The sequence below is a fragment of the Lissotriton helveticus genome, chromosome 7, assembly GCF_964261635.1.
Source record: "Lissotriton helveticus chromosome 7, aLisHel1.1, whole genome shotgun sequence".
Lineage (NCBI taxonomy): Eukaryota > Metazoa > Chordata > Amphibia > Caudata > Salamandridae > Lissotriton > Lissotriton helveticus.
The window spans coordinates 566,376,756-566,399,144 of NC_136068.1; the positions used below are offsets into that span (position 1 = coordinate 566,376,756).

At 49.3% G+C, this 22,389-nt stretch overlaps 2 protein-coding genes across 7 annotated transcripts in view; one reads left to right on the forward strand and one right to left on the reverse strand.

Annotated features, from left to right (window-relative positions):
• Window positions 1-12,102, reverse strand: part of LOC144768753 (interferon-induced very large GTPase 1-like) — a 426,778-nt gene extending 414,676 nt beyond the window's left edge. The window contains exon 1 of the mRNA XM_078652646.1: window positions 11,373-12,102. Within this exon, the coding sequence (XP_078508772.1) occupies window positions 11,373-11,541 (169 nt within the window). The 5' untranslated portion in view covers window positions 11,542-12,102. The remainder of the gene's footprint in view (window positions 1-11,372) is intronic.
• Window positions 1-22,389, forward strand: part of LOC144768755 (general transcription factor II-I repeat domain-containing protein 2-like) — a 428,006-nt gene that overhangs the window by 196,015 nt on the left and 209,602 nt on the right. For all 6 annotated transcript variants that reach the window (XM_078652658.1, XM_078652655.1, XM_078652660.1 and 3 more), the window contains exon 2: window positions 13,520-13,603. In XM_078652658.1, the coding sequence (XP_078508784.1) occupies window positions 13,520-13,603 (84 nt within the window). The remainder of the gene's footprint in view (window positions 1-13,519; window positions 13,604-22,389) is intronic.

A 22,389-nucleotide genomic window follows, 5' to 3' on the forward strand; every position in this document is an offset into this window, starting at 1 on the left:
CGTTCAGAGGGGGTGGCGGACCGGTAAACTGCATAAAAGTGTCCGGGTCCCACGCGTCACAACCACCAAGCATAATAGGAGTTTCCTCACCGCCACACTTTTCATGGCCGGTCGACCGCCATGAAAAGTGTGGCGGTGAGGAAACAAAGGGGGCCCCACAGGGCCCCTGTTGCCTCTGCCCCATGGGGTGTATTCAAGGGGGTACATGCAGTATCCCCCTGTATGCATGCACTCCCAGTTCCTACAGGGCATGGATTTGACAGTTCATGCCTTGCAGAAACTGCCTTTGATGCTCCCATTGGGGTGCCTTATTAAAAGGCACCTAGTGAGACCACCAAAGAACCCGCCCGTCGGAGTAAAAATAAGTTGTACTCTGGGGGTGGTCTTTAATGGCTTTGACGGTCTAGGAGTGGGGTGTTCCGATGCCGACCGGCCCAACACCGCAGGAGTGAAGAACGTCCCAATCCTCTACCCTCACCATGACCCCCAACACCCGCAATCAAAACGGATGGTGGAGAACACGACACCGGGAGAAGGTGGGTAACAAAACAAGGGAACCCAAGGTCTTGGGGAACACAACTCGTCTCCTCTGGCTTCTCGGCAGCTGACAGCTTGACACAGACAAGACCGCTAAAATGAAAGAAGGAGACAAGATTAAACACACCCCTACTACTATTACCAGTGCCAAGTACACACACGAACCACCGACCTCCCTGCTTACCCCAGATAACAAACGGGAGTGGCTTGATTCGAAACAGGAATTCTTCCACTGCAATCGTATTGTTTGTTTCTTGCGTAACCCCAGACCAACCACGCCCCCTCGGGAAACACCGAGAATGACTAAGGGGGTGGAATTCACAATTCTTAGGACAAAAAAGGACAGGGGAAAAATGGCATCAAAGGGAATACGAAAGACACCCAAAAAAACCTGGAATCTAAAAAAGAACACGAAGGTAGCACAAAAACGGCCGTTATTCAGCTCCTTCGTGAAACCACCCAAACACAGCGTATAACAAGATGGTTTGGATACAAAAAAGGGATAATAACGGGACGTTAGAACTCAAAGGAAACGAAACGCAGCCGCGAATCCCAGAACGTCACCGAAGATCAAAAACAGGTCCCCAATAAAGGTTTCAGAAATGCCCAAGGGAATAGGAAAACAAGGGAGCAGGGGAAAAAAGGGGATCAAAACCCAGCACTAGAAAAGACCGCTGGAAAGGAGCTCGAAGGAAGGGAAACAAGGTAGAACCACAGGAACAGGAAACACACGGCAAGGGACCAATAAAGAAACCAAGCACCTGTTTCCTGTTGGCAGCCCCCTTTTAAAGCGAGCTCTAGGGAGCGTCCATAAATTCGCATATGCACTTGGCACTTTTCAGAAAAACCGCTAACGGGGAACTAGACAGAAGGAACCAGGCCCCCTTGAACCCCAACAGTACCCCCTCCTGAAAGCCTCCCTACAGGCCTTGGCTTCCCAGGGTGCAGGCGATGAAACAGACGAACTAACCGGGCAGCATGAACCCTACTTGCCGGAACCCAAGAACGGTCCTCTGGGGGATAACCCTTCCAGTCAATCAGGTAATACAGCCGTCCCTTCATCCACTTGGAATTCATAACAGTTTTAACCTCATACTCCACGTTATCATCTATTAAAACGGGAGGGGGAGGTGGCAACTCTTGAGAAGTGGTGACGTATGTCTTCAACAAAGAGGTGTGAAATACAGGATGAATACCATACTCAGCCGGTAAAGCCAACCTGATCGCAACTGGATTCACCACCTTCTGCACAGGAAAGGGACCTACAAACCGAGGCTGTAATTTTCTTGGTCCTGGCAACTTCAGATTCTTCGTTGATAGCCAAACCCTATCCCCAACTGCATACAGAGGAGCTGGCCGTCTATGCCTATCTGCCTGTTCTTTCATGGCTTTCTTGGACTCAAATAAATGCTGCTGGGCTTTCTTCCAGATTTCAATCAAACCCCTACTCAGGGAATCCACTGCTGGTACCCTCTCAGATGGCTGAATAGGAATGGTCTTGGGATGGAACCCCATTGAACAATAAAACGGTGACATGCCTAAAGCTGAGTGCATGCTAATATTATATGCAAACTCAGCCACAGGAAGGGCTTGTACCCAACTGCCCGTCAGTGACGTTAGCAAACAGCGCAAATACTGCTCCATGGTTTGATTGGTACGTTCTGTTTGCCCGTCGCTTTGTGGATGGTAAGCTGTTGACAAACGTACTTCCATCTTTAATGATCGATACAGGGCAGTCCAAAAATGTGAAACCAACTGTGCCCCTCTATCTGAAACGATGGCAGTAGGAACCCCATGCAGTCGGATCACTTGGGCCATAAACACATCAGCCAATTCTCTAGATGTAGGTAACCCTGGCAAGGGAACAAAGTGAGCCATTTTTGTGAATAAATCCACAACAACTAAAAGGGCCGTAAACCCTGAATCAAGTGGCAAATCGGTCACAAAGTCCATACTGACCGTATGCCAGGAGGAAGGAGGCACTGGCAATGGGAGCAACAACCGAGACGGAGACATGTGCGAGGACTTACTAACAGCACACACCGGGCATGAGGCCACAAATACCTGTACATCATGGGCCAGAGACTTCCACCAAAACCAACGCATGCACATCTCTTTGGTCTTATTGACCCCCGGATGCCCAACCAAGGACGATGAATGACAATATGTAAGAACCCGTGTACGCAATTCGGGGGGCACAAACAACTTCTTTGCCTGATACAATAACCCATCCTTTAATGTGATTCCAGGTTCCGACAGCCACGGAGCCGGATCTAACTGCTTCATTTCATCCTGCACTTTAACCATGAAATCGTCCATGGAAGCACAACCAACTATCTTATCACCAGGAATCATAAAACAGGACTCCTCCGTCTTGTTTCCTTGTGACGGATCCGCATAAATCCGAGATAATGCGTCAGATTTCCCTTGTTGAGCAGCTGGCCTATACGTGATGGTAAAATCATATTCATTGAAGAATAGCACCCATCTCATCTGTCTGGGAGTTAAAGCCCTAGCGGTCCGGAAAAACTCCAAGTTCTTGTGATCCGTATAGATGGTGATGGGGTGACGAGCCCCCTAAAGGTAATGGCGCCATTCCTCAAAAGACAACTTTATGGCCAATAGTTCCCTTTCGGCAATCGTATAATTCTGCTCAGCAGGTAGTAGTTTCTTTGAAAAGTACGCTATTGGGTGCATCAACCCAGATTCATTGTCACGCTGAGACAACACGCCCCCAACGGCTAGCTGGGACGCATCTGCCTCTACATAAAACGGAAGAGCAGGATCAGGATGCATCAACACAGGAGCAGATGTAAAAAGCCCAATCAATCTTTCCAAAGCCAACTGTGCCGCAGGCGTCCACTCAAACACCACTCCCTTCTTCAACAATGAAGTCATTGGCGAAACAATGTCAGAGAAATGACTGATAAAACGCCTGTAGAAGTTGGCGAAACCAAGTAGCACCTGTATATCCCCTACACATGCGGGTATGGGCCAGTTAACTATAGCTTCGATCTTCCGGGGATCCATCTTTATACCATCCGCAGATATCAGGAATCCCAAAAACTCAACATGTGTCGCACCGAAAGTGCATTTATCCAGCTTGACAAATAAACGGTGTTCCAACAACTTAGACAAAACCTGCGAAACATGAGCATCATGTTCCTCAAAGGACGGGGAAAAAACCAAAATATCATCAATGTAAACAATCACACTGACATCCAAAAACTCACGCAAAACCTCATTTATAAAAAACTGAAAAGCGGCAGGGGCATTACACAAACCAAAAGGCATAACACAATATTCAAACAAACCAAACTTAGTACGGAACGCCGTTTTCCATTCATCGCCCTCGCGGCCGCGAACTAGATGGTAAGCACCTCTTAAATCAAGCTTTGTGAACACCTTGGCATGTCGCAGCTGGTCTAACAACACCGGTTTAAGAGGTAATGGGTACTTGTTCCTTATTGTGACCTTATTCAACGATCTGTAGTCTACGCAAGCGCGAAGATCCCCCTCCTTCTTCGGTATAAAAAATATGGAGGAAGACACAGGCGAAGAAGAAGGCCGAATAAACCCATTCTTTAACATCTCATCCAAATACTGCCGTAGCTGTTTCTCCTCCGGCTCCGACAACGCATAAACCCTACTACAGGGCAAAATGGCCCCCGGAACCAAATCAATACGGCAATCAAAAGCCCTGTGTGGTGGCAATACACACGCCTGATCCTTATCAAACACCCCCTTATATGCCACAAACGAAGGAGGCAAACCGTTCTGATCGCAACCACTCGCTGCACAAGACAACGGAGACACCCTATCAGTCGCCTCACAATAACAGTGAAGTAGACAATACTCCGAATCAAGCGTAACCAGCCTCTGCACCCAATCGATTCTGGGATTATGGGCCTGTAGCCATGGTACCCCGAGTACCACCCCAAATGCTGGTGCGGCAATCAGATCGAAACAGACCGTCTCTGAATGCCCATTATCAAATGTCATCAACAAAGGTTCGGTTTGTCGTACAATCGACCCAGAGGTTAGCTCCGTGCCGTCAATAGCCCTCACGGGTTCAGGTTGTTTCTTCATCACACAGGGAACCATCAACGACTCGGCCAACCCAATGTCCATAAAGTTCCCTGTGGCCCCACAATCCAATAATACCGACAAGGAAGCTCTACCACAAGATGAGTAAGCGAAGCAACCCGATATCGTGAAATGATGCGGGACTCTTTGAACCACCCCTTGTACGTCATATTGGTTACAAAAACCTCTTTCATGGACTAAAGGACTCTCGCAATCCCTTCCCACGAAAGCCACAGCCTTATTCTCCGGGATCCGAGACGGTTTCACTGGACACTCTCGAGCAAAGTGTCCACCCCTCCCACAATACAAACACAACTGCAACAAGCGCCTTCGCTCCTTTTCCTCCTTGGATAAAGGACCCCGCACCCCACCCAAAGGCATAGGTTCAGGATCTATTTTCACGCCCCCATTCTCAGATGTTTCTCTCTTGGTTACAGTTGTCCTTGGGGGTTGAAACCTGATCTTTTCCCCTTTTCTTTCACTCATACGATGGTTGAGTTTGACAGCCAAATCGATGAACTCAACACAATCTTCAGGGTGGTCTACAACCTGAGAGACTATATCTTTTAAGTCCTCGCACAAGCCCTGATAAAACAAAGAGGTTCTTTTTGCCATGGGCCATTGTGTCTCTGCTACTAGGCGATTGAAAGTAGCCACATAACCCAAAAGATCCTGCTTACCCTGCCGGAGCTTTAACAATTCAACATCGCTTGCCTGCATAAAAGCATGCTTAGCAAACAGACTATGCATCTGGTTCTTAAAGGCCGGGAAACTATTCAACACAGCGTCATTATTTTCCACTAAGGGGACCGCCCAACTAGCTGCAGTACCCGAAAGATATGAGATCACAAACGCTACTTTAGTAGTGTCGTCAGGAAAAGCGGTTGATCGACACATAAAGTGCAAATGGCACTGGTTCATAAATATAGCATATCTGCTACTATCCCCGGAAAACCTCTCTGGAGCTGCTAGAGGCACCGACACGGGAGTGTTCACTGTAACGGACAAAGGAGAAGGAGACCCACTCTGCCCCCCACTCCTCTCATAATGAAATGTGGCTGGTTGAATCAATGGGAGCTTAGCCTTAACTGAGGGATCCCTCCCTCTTCTTTTAGTGCTTTCCTTCACCTAACTCAGTGTCCCCCGTAACTCCTGGTTCTCCTGACGCAGGGATTGGACTTCACCCTGTATGTGCGCTAAAGCCTGCATGATTTCCTGCATCGAAGAAGCCCCCCCTGCTGCCTCCTCAACCATTCTTCACTCGGGCGGTGTGTTAATTCGTGGGCTTGGTTTTCTGTTCCGATGCCGACCTGCCCAACACCGCAGGAGTGAAGTACATCCCAATCCTCTACCCTCACCGTGTCCCCCAACACCCGCAATCAAAACGGATGGTGGAGAACACGACACCGGGAGAAGGTGGGTAACAAAACAAGGGAACCCAAGGTCTTGGGGAACACAACTCGTCTCCTCTGGCTTCTCGGCAGCTGACAGCTTGACACAGACGAGACCGCTAAAATGAAAGAAGGAGACAAGATTAAACACACCCCTACTACTATTACCAGTGCCAAGTACACACACGAACCACCAACCTCCCTGCTTACCCCAGATAACAAACGGGAGTGGCTTGATACGAGACAGGAGTTCTTCCACTGCAATCGTATTGTTTGTTTCTTGCGTAACCCCAGACCAACCACGCCCCCTCGGGAAACACCGAGAATGACTAAGGGGGTGGAATTCACAATTCTTAGGACAAAAAAGGACAGGGGAAAAATGGCATCAAAGGGAATACGAAAGACACCCAAAAAAAACCTGGAATCAAAAAAAAAACACGAAGGTAGTACAAAAACGGCCGTTATTCAGCTCCTTCGTGAAACCACCCAAACACAGCGTATAACAAGATGGTTTGGATACAAAAAAGGGATAATAACGGGACGTTAGAACTCAAAGGAAACGCAGCCGCGAATCCCAGAACGTCACCGAAGATCAAAAACAGGTCCCCAATAAAGGGTTCAGAAATGCCCAAGGGAATAGGAAAACAAGGGAGCAGGGGAAAAAAGGGGATCAAAACCCAGCACTAGAAAAGACCGCTGGAAAGGAGCTCAAAGGAAGGGAAACAAGGTAGAACCACAGGAACAGCAAACACACGGCAAGGGACCAATAAAGAAACCAAGCACCTGTTTCCTGTTGGCAGCCCCCTTTTAAAGCGAGCTCTAGGGAGCGTCCATAAATTTGCATATGCACTTGGCACTTTTCAGAAAAACCGCTAACGGGGAACTAGACAGAAGGAACCAGGCCCCCTTGAACCCCAACATGAGGCAGCAGCATCGTGGCTCTGCTCTGAGACCGCCAAAGTCATAAGGCCCTTACCCCCAGATTCATCAAACCCAAATTCTGCGATTCCTAAATTGCGAGAAATACCGAATCGCAATTTAGAAATCGCAGAATGGGATGCATGAAAAATTGCGATTAAAAAAAGCGAATCGCAATCGGCCGCAATTGCCGATTGCGATTTTCCTAAAATCGCATACAATTTGCAGAATCTGCCGTTTTCCTTGTTGAAATTGCGATCTCGCAATTACCGAAATCGCAAATTGCAATCTCGCTAATTGCGAGCTCGCAAAAACGGGAAGTTGCATTTCGAGCACAGTGATGACATCACAACCAGGAAGCAGGCAGTTCCCACCCTCATTCTGCATACTGAGCCTGAAGTGGAAGCAGCACTGTCCAGAGCTCCACTCCAGACCACCTCCAGCTCAAAATCAGGAGACACCCCAGTGCAGAAAATGTCCCAGGAAGCAGCAGGGGGCAGTTCCTCAGGAAGGAAACGCAAAATAAAATTTTCTGAACAAGAATTGGAATACCTCATTGAGGGAGTGAGCTTAGACCACAACTGGCTCTTTCGGAAGGACTCAAGGAGGGTGCCTGAGGCGGACAAAAGAAGGATTTGGATGCACATCCGCGCCAAAGTAAATTCCGTGGGAGTGACCGAGCGCTCCATAGAAGATTTAAAGAAGAGGTGGTACGACCTCAGAGGGCGTGCCATGGAGAGGATCGCAGAGAGGCTGGGGGAGCGTGTCGCAACAGGAGGAGGAGAGCCCACTGTCCCACCCAACACCCCACTTGAGGACCTTGTGGAGGACACCCTGAACCCCCAGGCATGCGTGGGGGTAACCCAGCTGGACTCCTCCTGACCCACCCAAGATTCCCAAGGTAAGTGCCATGCGACTGCGACCCTGTCCCTTAACAATGTCCATGACCCCAGAGCAACCCATTAGAAACCCCAGTCATGCAGCCCATGCACACCAGAAAAACCCTATTGCATTGTGGGACATGTAGTCTGACCACAAATTCCATCTAGCCCCATACAGCCAGACCTGTCCAGTGAGAGTCAATCATACAGCCAGTCAGGGAATGTTAGCCTGCATGCATGTAGCAACCTTCCATGTGCAAGATACATGTAATTAATCAACGTCCACTTTACATCACAGGTGGCGCTGAAGAACCCCGCACTGATAGCGAGGCCCTGCAAATTGATGACAATCCTGAGGACACCGAGGGAGACGTCCATCCTTCACCTCAACCAGGACCATCAGGGCAAGCCGCAGCACCAGCAGTAGTACCACCACCTGCCTCTGTGGACAGTGCCACCTCAGCAACAACAGGTGCGCCACAACTGCAGCGTGTGACACACACGCCAGTGTTACTGACAACAACAGCTGCAGCACGGAAACAAACCCGGCGCACTGCCACTGTGAGAACACAGTCCAGCGGACTGGTTAGGGAGCCGCGCGACACAACACCACGCGCTGGCAGGGTGGTGAATGTGCGGGTACCTGGCCTCTCAATTGAGCGCTGTATGCTCCGCATACACCAGAAGCAGGCCCGTCATCTCGCAGCAATTCACCTACAGCTGCACAAGACTGCTAGGAATGTGGGACAGCTCTCAGACAGAATGCAGAGGATGACCACTGCAGTGGAGGACAACACCCAGGCCATGTTGACCCAGCGGGACGTCAACCGGCGCCGCCACCGCCAGCTGCTGACCCGCCTGACTGCGTACACGCGGTCGAACTACATCATAGGGAATGCCACCTCCCAACTCTCTCGGCGCTTGTTGGCCATGCAAGTCCAAATGGTCCAATGCTGCCAGGATGTCGCTAGGGCACTGGAGCAGGTTACCACTGCAGTGCAGGGTCTGCAGGCAACTGGCCATGGCCAGGCAGGTGGGGGGATGACACAAGTGAGGCAAATTCAAGCCACAGCAGCCAATCGGTGCCACTGGTGATAGTACCCCGCCGCAGCACCAGGCCCACTGCTGCCTCAGGGGCAAATCCTGAGGAAGAGCTGGAAAGGCGACTGGGAGCGTCCGCCCGGAGGCGCCATTGACCATTTTTTTTGTACCAGGAAGGGCCATGCTGCTGAGACAAGCATGCCCTCCTCACATACATGGGGACGTATCACTCAATATGGCTCTCATGTAACTGTGTGAAAAATTACCACTTTATTGTGAACAAAACAATTACATATATTCAGTACCAGTTAATCTGACTCATGTCATTATTTCAATTGTCATGCATGAGTGAAGTGTTGGGTGAGGGGAGTAGGTGCAGTAGAAACAGTTAATAGTGATTTGGTTGCGGCGCCTGTGTCCTTCTGCAGGATTCTCCCCGCGTGCATGACGCACATGTGCAGGTGGGCAGTTGTCCCCTTCCAACTCACTGCCAGAGATCTCTACAGGTATCCTGCGCTTGGTTGCAATGTTGTGGAGTATTGCACACACGGCCACGATGCGGCAGCAGACCTCTGGCTCGTATTTGAGGGCCCCACCAGTCTTGTGAAGTATGCGGAATCGGCTCTTCAAAAGCCCAAATGTCCTCTCAATGCAATTTCTTGTGCGTATGTGTGCAGCATTGTAACACCGTTGCTGTGGTGTTGCAGGGTTGAGGTATGGGGTAAGGAGGTACTCACGGAGACCGTAAGCGCTGTCACCTGAATGAAAGGAGCAAAGGGTGAGTGCCTGTTATGCGCAGCTACATGGTCACAATGTCATATTTGGTGGCATGTGTACTTACCTAGTAGGTGTCCTTCGCCAAAGTCTCCCCTGGCCAGTCGTGTGTGCATGCCGCTGTGCCGGAATATGAAGGAGTCGAGTGTGCTCCCAGGGTATTGTGCCACTATGTCCGTGATGATTGTCTTAGCGTTGCACACCATCTGGATATTCAGGGAGTGGTAGGACTTGCGGTTCCGGTACATGTATTCTGTTTGTGCAGGTGGGCAGATGTGGATGTGGGTACAGTCAATGCATCCTATTACATGTGGGAATTGCGCAATGTTGTAGAAATGAAGCTTGGTTTGATTCAAGTCCTGTTGGGTGTTCGGGAATGTGATGTAATGGTGTAGCCGGGTCAGCATTGCCTCCAGGAAACTCCTTAGGCAGCGGGACATGGTGCTCTGGGAGATCCCCCCTGCAACAGCGACTATCCCCTGGAAGCTTCCGGAGGCCAGGACGTGCAGGCTGCACAAGACCTGGACATGGGTGGGCACGGCATTGGTCCTCCTTGTTGGGTGCTGCATCATGGGGTCTAGGTCCCGGATCAGCTTAGTGATCATTGCCCCATTCAAGCGGTACTTGGAGTAGATTTGCTCCGCAGTTTGGCCCAGAAGGGTGATCCGCTGGCGGAATATTCGCTCCTGGATCCTGCGTCTGTTCCTTGCTGCAGCCTGGAGCCTTCGCCGCCTGACCACCATGTAGAGTCCTGGCATTGTGAGAGTCCTCATGCTCCTACTGTGTCTCCTTAAGTGTGTTTGATCAGGCCTACACCTGTGGCTAGTTATTTTATTTATTTATTTTTTTATTCATGGTTACCACCTGGTTTGGGTTCTCCTTAAATTGCGCGTCGCAAATAGCGATTTTCTGATTTTTCGCATTTTGCGAGTTTTCATGAATTGCGTTAGCGATTATTTAGCGAGTTCGCAAAATATTTCGCAGAATCCATGGATTCTCGCTAAATCCGAATCGCTATAGGGGTTCCTCCTAGATTCTGCAAATTATTTTGCGAATTCGCTATTTTATTTTAGCGATTTCGTAAATTTAAACTTTTTCTAATCATGAATTGCTTTTCTTTAAATTGCGATCGCAATTGCTAATTCGCAGCTATTGCGATCGGAATTTTGGTTGATGAATCTGGCTGATAGTCAAGTATAAATGAGAGGTAAGAGAAAAAGTGCGATAAAAAAGCGGAATATAAAGTCGCTATTTTGCCACACTTTTTCCCCACCTTCCTTGCAAAAAAATAATTTTTTGGGGCTGTTAAACGCCCTTTCTCCGCAGGTGCAAACATCGTTTAAATATGTGGGAAAATTGCAGAGCCGGAAAGCACTTTTTCGTCTTATGTACGCTATTTTCCCGGATTTCCGCGGAGTATATATGAGGGTAAAGTAGTTCGGTGCTTTAAATTTCCCACCCGACATTAAATTTCGGATGGTCAAAGTGCTGGGATTTACCAGAGAAAAAAAGTTCCATATTTGTTGAAACAGTGATTTTTGTACACTTACTACCAAATTCTACATGTTTTTCCCCATAAACTCAGAACAAGTGCATTAGTGCAATAATACATTTCGAATGCGGAGTACGATAAATGCCACCCTCGCCCCAGGGCAGCTCTTGTGATTGCAGTTCACTTTTACGATAACTAGAGGTAATCACTTCAAGTAAAAGGTCATATTTTTAGGATAGTTGGACTTCTTACCGTCTTTTGAGGTGTAGGTGATCCTGCACTCTGTCGGGCTGAGCTGGGTCACCTCGCACTCCCCTCCTCCATTCCTCCGGACAGACAGGTGTCTGTGTAAAGCTTTCACCTGCTGTTCATCTAAAGCCGCCTCGGTTGTAGCGAGGATAGAAAACCCAGGCTCTGCCATGCTGGCAACGTGCGCAGTTTCCTGACGTAGTGGCGGGGGTGTTTAGAGGGTTGGTGTAGGGAGCTGAGGGAGATGGACACACTGAGGTGACGGGGCACACAGATGTCTTGAGAGAGCAGGTGACGGAGCGGGGATGCGGTGCAAATCCAGTGGTTACAAATTGAACTTGCGTGTGGATAAGGGAGGGGGAGGAACACTGGACACTGGGCCTGAGGTGGCGTCGCTGCCGATAAGAAAGTCCCACTCCTTCTCTCCGCTGCACCTCCGTAGCTATTACTGGAAAATGTCCCTCGAGGAGCTTGAATATCAGGTCCTCGAAAGTGAAAGCAGGAAGGCTAGACTTCTCCCCTTTCTTCAGTTCACTCCCTTAGAAGAAACAGTACTTTGCTGAATGTATTATCCTCTCTTGAAACTTGTCTTGGCATCTAGGCAACTATAGAGCATATTTATTCTATATGTATCCAACCTCCTGCGCTATTTCATGTGGCTGAACCTCCTCTGGGGCCCCTGGACGAGGAAGGGGGTTGGCTGGCTGAGGTGGTGATGTCATCGTGAGGGCTGGAGAAATGAAACTTAGCAGAAACGAAACCTAGCAGGTATTTAAGGCTGTAGGTGGGGGGGGGGGGGGATTGATTCTTCTCTTTGTCCCTTCTGAATACATACAGCCTGGGCTCGTCTTGGCACCTGTTGTTTGTTCTTGGGCATTTCTCTTTTGGCTTTGTGGCGACTTCAAAAAATGAATTGGGGGCGTTCTCAGACTTGCAGGAAGTGCTGGGAGCAGAGTGACGAGGTGCAGCGAAGGATTTGCGTGTAAGATAGGAAAATACATTTTCCAAATACAGAGCAGATATGCTTGCAACATCCTCAGCGCTATTGGATCACACTTAATCATAAAATACACATACATGTACAAACGATAAAGCAAACCCTTACCAAAATTCTGCTATTCAGTTCATCCAATTTTTATGAGAGGGCAACAGAGACCAATTAATGGATTGTTTCTTGTTACACAATAAGGCACAAAAGGATTTAAGACTTAACAAAAAGGGACAAAACTAATAATAAATGAATGAGTATAAACGGGCCAGAAATGAAGCAGTTGACTATTCAGGGCTAACAGGATGTGGTCATTTCTTTATTTAGGAAATGTAATTTACTTTTGAATAAATGCATATTGGACATCTTAGACTGGAACAAATAATAGGCCTAGGCAAAACGAAAAACAGGCCTGCCACTGTCTTTGGTTCTGGCTCTGCACAGTGAGCGCTGCGATGAATTTTGCGATTATGTCGCTGAGTATATTTTGTACTGGGGGAGGGGCCTGAGTGTGTTGGGTGAAGGGGAGTGACCCGAGCAGTGTCTCTGGGTGGGAGCTCCATTAAGCAGACCCCTCCCCCCCCCCCCAGGAGATTGCAGAACAGATTTGCAAATTTGGCGGCACAAAATAATTGAAATGTAGTAGCCTTAAATCAATGGAACCTGTTTAGCAAAGTATTCCACTTTTAAATAGGCATGTTTACAGTTTCTGAAGCTCTACGGCAGCACCTGCATCAATCCTAACAAGGCATGACACCTCTTCCTCAGGCATCTTAAGGTACAGGATCGTAGTGGGTGGAGAAATACATTGCAGATTTGTAGGTGATTTTCCCTGTGTTTAAAACAATGCTAGCACAATCCATTTACCCTTAAACATGGTTTAAAAAGTTGTGTTCTGGGATATATTGTTTATTAAAATAGTGTCTGGTCTGGAAACATATGGCAGACACCTTGGGTGAAATGTATTAAAATTAGACGCATTTCTGCGTTGTGTCAAAAAGAATAGAGCAGTGCAATGTCTGCTAAGTGTGCGCAGGGAAAATGATAATTGGGGTATGAGAATTGTGGCACGGAATGTGCAGCGGACTATTGTGCTTTTCATTGTATAGGAATGTATGTGTTTTCCCCACTTAACAGTACTGTTTACATTTTCTCTTGCCAGTATGTGGTCCTCGCTGAGAAGGCAGCAGCAAGTTCCAGAGAAAGTGACCAACATTTTCGGAGTGGGTGTGGCCAGCCAGCCGAGGTAGACACGCAACGTTTCTGAAGTCCATCAAAAGCAGCACACCTGGTATCAGGTGCACTTAGGGTATCGGTTGGTGTAAAGCAGGCATGTTGAGCTTTTTCTCCATAATGCGCTATACCGCCCTTGGGCAGTGCTAGACACTCTCTAAGTAGGGCCAGGGTGCTAGGTTTCAATAAAGGTGACTCATAATCACATGGTCCAATTTTTTGGGCGATGCCGCCAGGAGGGTCTGAAACGAGCAGCACGATCGCCCAACTTTCACAGGTATTAGGGCGTGTCAGTGCAGTGCCAGTGGGCACCGCTGTAAAGTTAGCATGGGCAGCACAGGGTATGGTTAAATTGGCCGTATAAATGTATGAAATAGTTACTTATTCACGGGAGTGGATGTGGCACGACGGCCTGGGCTGTTGACTTCAAAGCCGGTTGGAACCAGGTGCTAGCCAGGAGGCATCAACATTCTGTGATTCTGGGGAAATACAGCAGGGGAGCTTCACAGGTACATTGTAAATGTTTTATAAACTGGCTACATTTGGTGGTGGCCGCATTCACGTTGGTTGTTCACTGTATATTTACAAGGAGATGACTCATGGCCACAGGTCCAGGCAGGATGCAGCGGGGTCGTACATGATCCGGGATGGCAGCCTGGAGAGTCCACTCTAGGATCACCCAGCCTTTCATCCTTCCAAGGTCAATTTAATGCCAACTACTGGGGGTAATTAGCACCAGGAATAACGGGGGTGGTTGAAAGCCCCATAACTTAGGTAGAGATGTGTTACTTCCGTTTGAATACACATGACATTTGCTACTCGGTGTTAAAGATTGCGTCAATGGTTACACAAGTTCTAACAAGAGGAACACTATAGGGGCACAGGATCTGGTGGCGTGAAGTGGTCCCTCAAGATACCATAAGAAAGTACAGTATTTTGGCTATTCCTCAACGATTCATGCCTTATACAGGAGGGTACGCATATCTTTCAGTGCCGGGGTGCAAGATGCGTGCCTGCACACTACATATTATCTTGGTGTGGTCTTATTACCTTGGAGATTAAGCAAGATTTCACCGCCTCTCCTCGACTAGGGGAATGCCCGAATACATAAGAACCATCGCCACTTAGGTGAAGGGGGCACTGTAGGAAGCTGGGGTGTGAGGGTCCAGAAGTCTTTTGGGATAATTACCAGGGAAACAGCGAATGATCTTGGTGGGGCCTTGGGGTCCACACCAGGAGCCTCCACGGGTAGTAGTGGCCCAGAAGTCTTTTGGGATAATTAACAGGGAAACATCACATAAAGTGTGGTGTCTGGTACCAGGGGCCTGGTACATGGGTAATCCGTGTGGTTGGCAGTGCTTATCTGAGTTGTAGTGGTGTTTTAGCTTCTTCCCTGAGAGGTTGCTCTGCTATCAAACGAACCTTGTCTGCTCCTCCTTAAGTATGTTAAGCAGTACAGGTTCCAGATTTGAGGTTAACAAGGTGGCTATAAGTCAACAGCAGCCTTTAACAAGGAATTAAAGAGGAAACCGTTCTTCTCAGAGTCCTGGCCCTTCTCAATTTCTTGCGGCATGAGCTGGTTAGAAGACCGGTTTTAATAAGGGCTACAACAACTTTTATCCAGACAAGCAGTGCATATTATCTTGTTCAGCTGGTCGTGGGCATTTAGGACAGTTGGCTCATGCTTTGGTTAAACACGCCGGTTCAAATGATGGTCAGTAGCATGACTTGGTGCTTCAACGTTAACAGCACGAGGGTTGCAACCCCCTTTTATCCGGGCAAGCAGGGCATATTATCTTGTGTAGCTGCTAGACGCCGTTCAGGACAGTTGGCTCATGGCGGGCACCTACCACCGTTGATTCTGCTATGGATCGGCAGTGAAGTCAATGCAGTGCTGACCGATGTCCAGCAGGTGAAATAATTTGTTTGCTATCAATGGAACCCTAAAAGGGCCACTTTTGCATTTTTAATGTTTCTCCACTATTTACTTACTTTCTGAGTGTGTCTCTTGGCGTGATTTACAGGGCACACAGGCCTGTGTAGGTGGGGTTGATAAAACGTCTACTACCGATTTCACTTATATATCCAATGTATTATGGAACACGGCATAGGTTTGTAGCGCTCTATCACTCAGCAACCCTCAGTGCTGGGGCAGTTGAAGGCTTGTCTAACAGCTAAGAGTACAAGCAGAGTACACCCCCAGAAGTGCGTTCGCAGGGCTTCTACACTGGCTAATAGTACCTTCATATATTTCATATGCTCATCGCCAGAAATATGGTGGTGGGGGTTCTTATACGGTGTCACCCTTTGGCCAATAGTACCTTCATATATTCCGTATGCACATCGCCAGAAATATGGTGGTGGGGGTTCTTATACGGTGTCACCCTTCAATCTTTACAGGAAAACATAGCAACCCTCATCAGCGGGGAGATTGTGGGGCTTGCGGCCAAGATTGGATTTAGCTTTCTCTATAAGAATTGGTACTAGCTTCTAATATGCATCCCGCAAAACACGAATCAAAGCCGTTATAAAAACTCAATCATTTTGCGGCCACACATACCTCAGCCCCAATTTACTGGATGAAGGGAGCAGGGTACAGTCGCCACAGGGCGGTGCCCGTAGCAATAGTCCTTTAAAAACACTGGGCTAACATTAGAAGCTAGTTTTAGTGACAGTAACTTAGCATGCATTGTTATCAAAGTTCATCGCTTTGTAGCGAGTTAGCACTCTTCATAAAGTGGCCAACAATAACAGTATGGGGCGGGGATCCTCATAGTTTATTACTAGGAGTCTCCTGTGATCAAATTTTTAACAAAGGAGGGAGGGAGAGGGAAAGTGGATTCAGTCTCCCCTAGCAATTTACATAAACAGAATGGAATCCACTCAGGTAGTGGTAGTGGTCCCTACAGTGGTGGGGAACACACAGTGTTGTTTAGAATATCCCTCACACACCAACAGGCCCCTTGGTGTCATGCTTCATCATTGGGATCTTCGCACCCCTCTACGGGATGCGGCGTGCTACGACTCACGACTACGTAGGAGCACTTAAAGTGTACTATGTGTTGGTGTGTGTAGGGCAATAAATGTGAGTGGTGAGGTGGTGAAATGTGATAGTTAAAAGATACCTGGCTCGTAGGGTGAAAAATAAAATTTATTAAGCCCTCGGCTGGTATCATTAAAAGGGGTGAAGGGTGAGGTTGTTACTGTGTTTTAAGGTACATCAACCTCAGAAAGTGCGTCGACATGACATGTTTCGGAGTGTAAGAACTCCTTCTTCAGGACGAGGGAATGCACAACTCTCCCCACCTTACTCACATGTAGTGTAGATGTCAAAGTGAATTCTACAAAAATTCTATATACAAAAGTTAGGTGTAATGTTCCTATTAGTGTTTATATTATAACAGTCTGTTGCGCCCAATTGGCGATATTAGAACAAGACTTATGTGCTAAGGCAGGATGGCCTCATGAGCCCTGCATGATATTGGGGGTTGTCTTCCGGCTCAATGCGGCAACGGTTTCAGCAAGACTCGATAGGCTGCCTTCCCCTCAATGCGGCTCCGAAGTAATGATCAGGCATCCCGATGGCACTGTTTCCTTTGTGAACAGTGAGGGCTGGTGCCCAATTTTCTTCTGCTCCGATGCCCACTATTTGAACATAAGTGCTGTTCCATGTAAATAACTTAGTGCACAGTGCGAGTGTTAGAAATGGGGTAGCGTGGTGCAGACCGGGCAGGCCAAACTCCGGAGGAAATGTGTAAAGCATCCGCACAGCACACACAGGCGACACACAAGTCACACTACAAAAAGAGACTCCACACCAGGTTGGGTGAAAAACAGTATGTGTATTGTAAATAAAAACATCAGAAGGGAATCACAAGTGCAGATAAACCGTGCCAGCCAGCACCGGGGAAGAATTCATAGGGGGACTATATACAGGGCAGCGCCAATCGGGCCGCTGCCAGAACCATCACAAGTCCAAGGATAATTGAAAGTCCATAAGCAATAAAGGGATGACGGCCAGTAGTGCTGGCAAAATCCTGAACTAAGCAACTTCCCATTAGCCTAAGAGCCCCAGGCCTAACCAGGTTAGCATTGGCAACATTGCCATAAAACAGAAGCATTATCTTCAGGCACAATCCTGTGGGCATAAATCACATTAGATTAGGCATCACATTAGCAGAAGGCACATTGGCATTAGCATAATCACCTGGCCTTAGGCATACTTGCATGAGGCGTCTCAATGTGCATAAAACACATTATGCAGCAACATGTGAGCATAGAGACATCCTTAGGGCGTAAACCACCCCTCCTGCACTAGGCAACCTCGGGCGTAGATGCATTAACCTTGAATGATATCTAGGCATAAGGTCCATCAGCAATAAGCAGAAAAGCATTATTATTAGACATGAACCAGTGGGTCTAAACCTTGTTAGCATTGATCACAGGATATAGTAACATGTGAGAATAGGGGTATTGTCACATTAGCCTGAGGCAGAAATCAGAGTAGGCAGAACACCCACAGCATAAATCAAAGTATGAGCAACCCCGTAGGCATATAAACTCATTATACCTCATAGGCATAAAGCATATGAATATGGAGGCATAACTTTAGCATTAGGCATAGTAGGCATAAATCATGTGAGCATTAGGCCTAAAAGCATTAACATGAACACAATAGCGCAGGCCTAGCCTTTGCACATCATAACCTGACGTTAGGCATGAAAACACATTTGACAAAAATTATGCGCATAAATCAAATTAGATTAGGCATAAGCCCATTATGCAGAACTTCAGGCATAAATCACTGTTGCAGTAGGCCTGGAAGGGAAACATCAGGTTAGGCACAGTATACAGAACACCAACGCTGTAGCCTTAGGGGAAAAGAATCCCTAGCATTAGGCATAGATGCATTATGGAGACATCATGGCATAAAAACAAAATGTATCTCATTAGGCGTCACCACCTTAGATCAGGTAAAAGCTCCTTATGCCTTCAACCAGCAACGCAAGCATTAGGTATCATCCTAGGTACAAATGCATTATGCAACAATATTATGCAATAAATCATATGGGGCAATAGGCCTCGTCAGCATAAACACAGTTTGCCCCAATCGGGAGCACAACACTCTCAAACTTGTCCCCGGGGCAACTGGCCTCTCTCCGGGGCTCAAATGCCCTATGTCCCGCAAAGTCAGGGCTGGCTGCCAGAACAGCAAAAGCAAAGTGCGCAAAGCACTGGGGCAGGGCAGGAGTGACTCTCACTCCTCTCTCTCTTTTCCTGAGGAGTACGATGCCCCCAATACATTGCAGCTGCCCACTGTCAACCAAGCAGGCAGGGGGGAATCCCACACGCCGGCATCCCCTTGTGGCGCTTTAGAATCCCGGCGCTGCAGATGTCCGCTCCTCATCTCCTGGGCACAGTTGTAGTGCCTTGGCAACAAGCAGAGCACAGTCAATGCGAATAAGGCACTCTGGCAGCACCACAATGCAGCACACACGCAGGGGAATTGAAATATAGCGCTTTGATAGCACAGCGCTGCAGGCGTCAGCTCCTCTTCCCCTGGCACCTTGAATATAGCGCTTGCGAGGCACTAGGTCTCACTAGAAGCTTCAGGGACAGAAGATTGCATACCTCTTCTGGTAATCAGGAAAACAGTGCCCACCAGGCGCTAGAGTGCAGGCAGAGCAGCACAGTCACTTCAAATATGGCACTCACCAGGAGCTAGGTGACTCACAGTTCCAGGGTCCCACCCATGGGAGTAGCGCCCACGCTCCTTACCTCCTTGGAGTGCAGGCAGTCAAAGTATAGCGCTCACGAGGCGCTAGGGCAGCAGAGCAGGCAGGCAAGGCTGGGCAAGATCAGCAGACAGTGGGCACTCATCAGTACAGGACAGCAGCTCCTAGAAGCAGTCTTCTCCCATAAAGTGGCACTCCTCCTGACTTAGCAGTCTTCACTCCAGCAAAGGCTCTAACTGGCCCTGTGGACAGCAGAGGAGTACAGATGGGCTCAGGGGCCAGCACACATGCCCTTGCGGCGGTACCTCCTGGCAGAGTGTCCCCTCTCAGTCAAGTCCACCCTCAGTCTGAGCACATGGCTTCTCTACTGCTCTACATATACACCACTCCTCCCACCTACCAGAAAGGGCTGGAAGCTTCTAGTAGGTCCCTGGCAGTACCAGCCTCACTGTCACTGTGGGGGAAGTGTAGAGCACCTTGTCACTTCAAACACAAGACCGCCAACCCGCCTCAGGCAGGCAGCACAAGCAGACAGAAATGGTGTCCATTTTAAAAGTGACATTTCTGCAATGGTAAAAGAGCACTAGACCATCAACCCACTGCAGGCAGGCGGCACAAAGCACACAGCAATGGTGTCCATTTTAAAAGTGACATTTCTTACAATTGTGAAAATGAACTCACGCACACCATTGCGCAGCTTTTATTATTTTCATTCCACACCACACATGGCCTCTACATTTTCTACCATGGGGGGGTTCCTAGGGAAACCCTATGTAAGGCAGAAACACACACACTTTGCCCTGCTAACCAGCGCCAAAGTGTCCAACATCCTGAACCCACCACTTCTATATTAGAAAAAAAAAAACTAGGGGGAAGGCAAAATATTTCGGGATGACCCTGCAAGCAGGGCCAAGCCCAACACGACCCCCTCCCAGCCAAAAGCCAGGGTAGACCAATCAATGCCTTGATGGGCTTCCCTGCTTGGAGCGAGAAAACGTGGACGCGGGCCGGCAACTGCAGGGGCACCCGCAGGTTCTCCGCCACTCTGGAACCCGATGGTTCCCTCTCTCAAACCTCCCTTGACCAACTAAGCCACCCCACTGGTGCTCTCTGGCTGTTTGTGGCCAGGACCGGCCCCATGGCTATCCAGATGTCTCTGGCCTTGCTCTCCCACAGAGTGGGGGGCTTCAGCCCCAGGCCCGTAGTACCTATTTACAACTCTCCTTCTCCTCCGTGCAGTCCCAAAGTGCCACCGGTCCTCCCACCTGGGGTCCGCACCCTCAGGCTGACCAGCCCTCAGGGGTGAGGCTCTCCTTCTGGAGTTCCGCCCTCTCCTCCTACGCGGGGCACCCTCGGACCACCACTCTCTCACTCGTCCAGGGCTGTGGCCCTCCAACTGTTCCATCAACCCAGGGTCTAAACCCTTAGGTTGACCGGTGCCAGGGGCAAGTCCTCCCTCCCCCTGCACCCCCTCCCAAAGTTCCGCACCCTCCTAACTGGAGTAGTACCCCTAGAAGACAATTCTGGGGGGACACTGCTTACAGATGTCCCACACTCCAGGTCAGGCAGTACCTGTCCCTGGCCTCCCAACCCAGGATCCAAGCCCTGTGGCTGTGCCAGAGGCGAGACCTTCCTCTCCCTGCACCCCCTTCCAGAGTTCGGCACCCTCCCACCAGGAGAAATACCTCTGGAAGTCAGACCGGTAGGGACCTTGATTACAAGTGCCCCTCTCTCCAGGTCAGGCAACCCCTGAACCTGGCATCCCAGCCCAGGATCTAAACCCTGCAACTGGAGCTCCGATTACAGATGCCCCGGGTTCTCCTGACACTAGGGGCTCCCCCTCACTGGATGGCCTATCAGGACAGCCTAGGCTCCCAACCTGGGGTTCCCTTATGAAACTCTCCAGGCCCTGAGACTGCGGTTGGGGCACCTCGGGACACCTACCCGTCTCACTCCTTCGTGTAGATAGGACGTGAGGCCCTACAACCCTCTTACTAACCCGGGACCTAGCTGGGCTATTCTGCACCTCTCACGCCTCGCTGGGTCAGAAGATCCCTGCACCACTCCCTTCAGGACCACTCCCCACTACCCTTTCAGACTCTCTGGCACTCACCCAAATGTCTGCCTCCCATGCAAGTTACCTGGGGTCGGAGAACCCACACTGCAACAGGTGGTGACACAACCTGGGGAAACAACTTCTTAGCAGGTGCTCCTTGATAACCACCTGGAACAGCCCTTCCCCATCACTCACTGCGCTATCCACCACCCAATCCTCCAATGCAGTCCAACACACGTCCACATACTCCCCCCAGGACTGGTGGGACAGTTTTCCCGTGCCCCTGAACTCCAACCTGTCCCCCTCCTGGGATTCAGGCACCGTCTCCCTGGCTCTGGGAGTGAGACTCCCTGCACTGGATTCACTCTCGTTACCACCACTGGATCCCACCCTCACCGGTGAATCCAGACCACAGAAACCACTCTCAGGGCACAACCTACCCACCTGAGCTAGTCTCTCCCTAGCGAAGGACCTCTCTGCCTCCGCCATCCTCTCCTGCGCTAGGACCTTCTCGGTCTCTAGCCTCTTCTCCTCCACCCTCAGCTGCGCTATCTCCTTGGCGTGCTCTAACCTGAGCCGCTCCAAAGCCAGCTGATGTTCCCTTTCTTCCCTCCTGTCTACCCACTCTTCTGGGGACAGGGAAAGGGATGGGGCAGGGCCCCCGGGACTGGACCCGGCACGGGATTCCCTGTCTATGGTGTCCTTATTCACTACTGGCGTCTCCGCCCTATCAACTTCTTCCTCCTCGTCAGTTTCACCACCCTCCAGGGTTATGGACAGGGGACCCTCACTCTCAGAGTCCTCCTCCTGGTCTCCACCAAATCCACCCTTTAAATATGCAGAGGGGTAATCAGAAAGGTCCCCACAGGGCTCTAAGGGTCCCCACTCTTGAGGGCCTCATAGAGAAACAACTTCCTGCGAGTGTTGCCTACTGGGGGTATCCCTCTCTCTCTGCAGAAGTCCATCACTTCCTGCTCAGTGTACTCCATAAGGTCATCCTCATTGTAG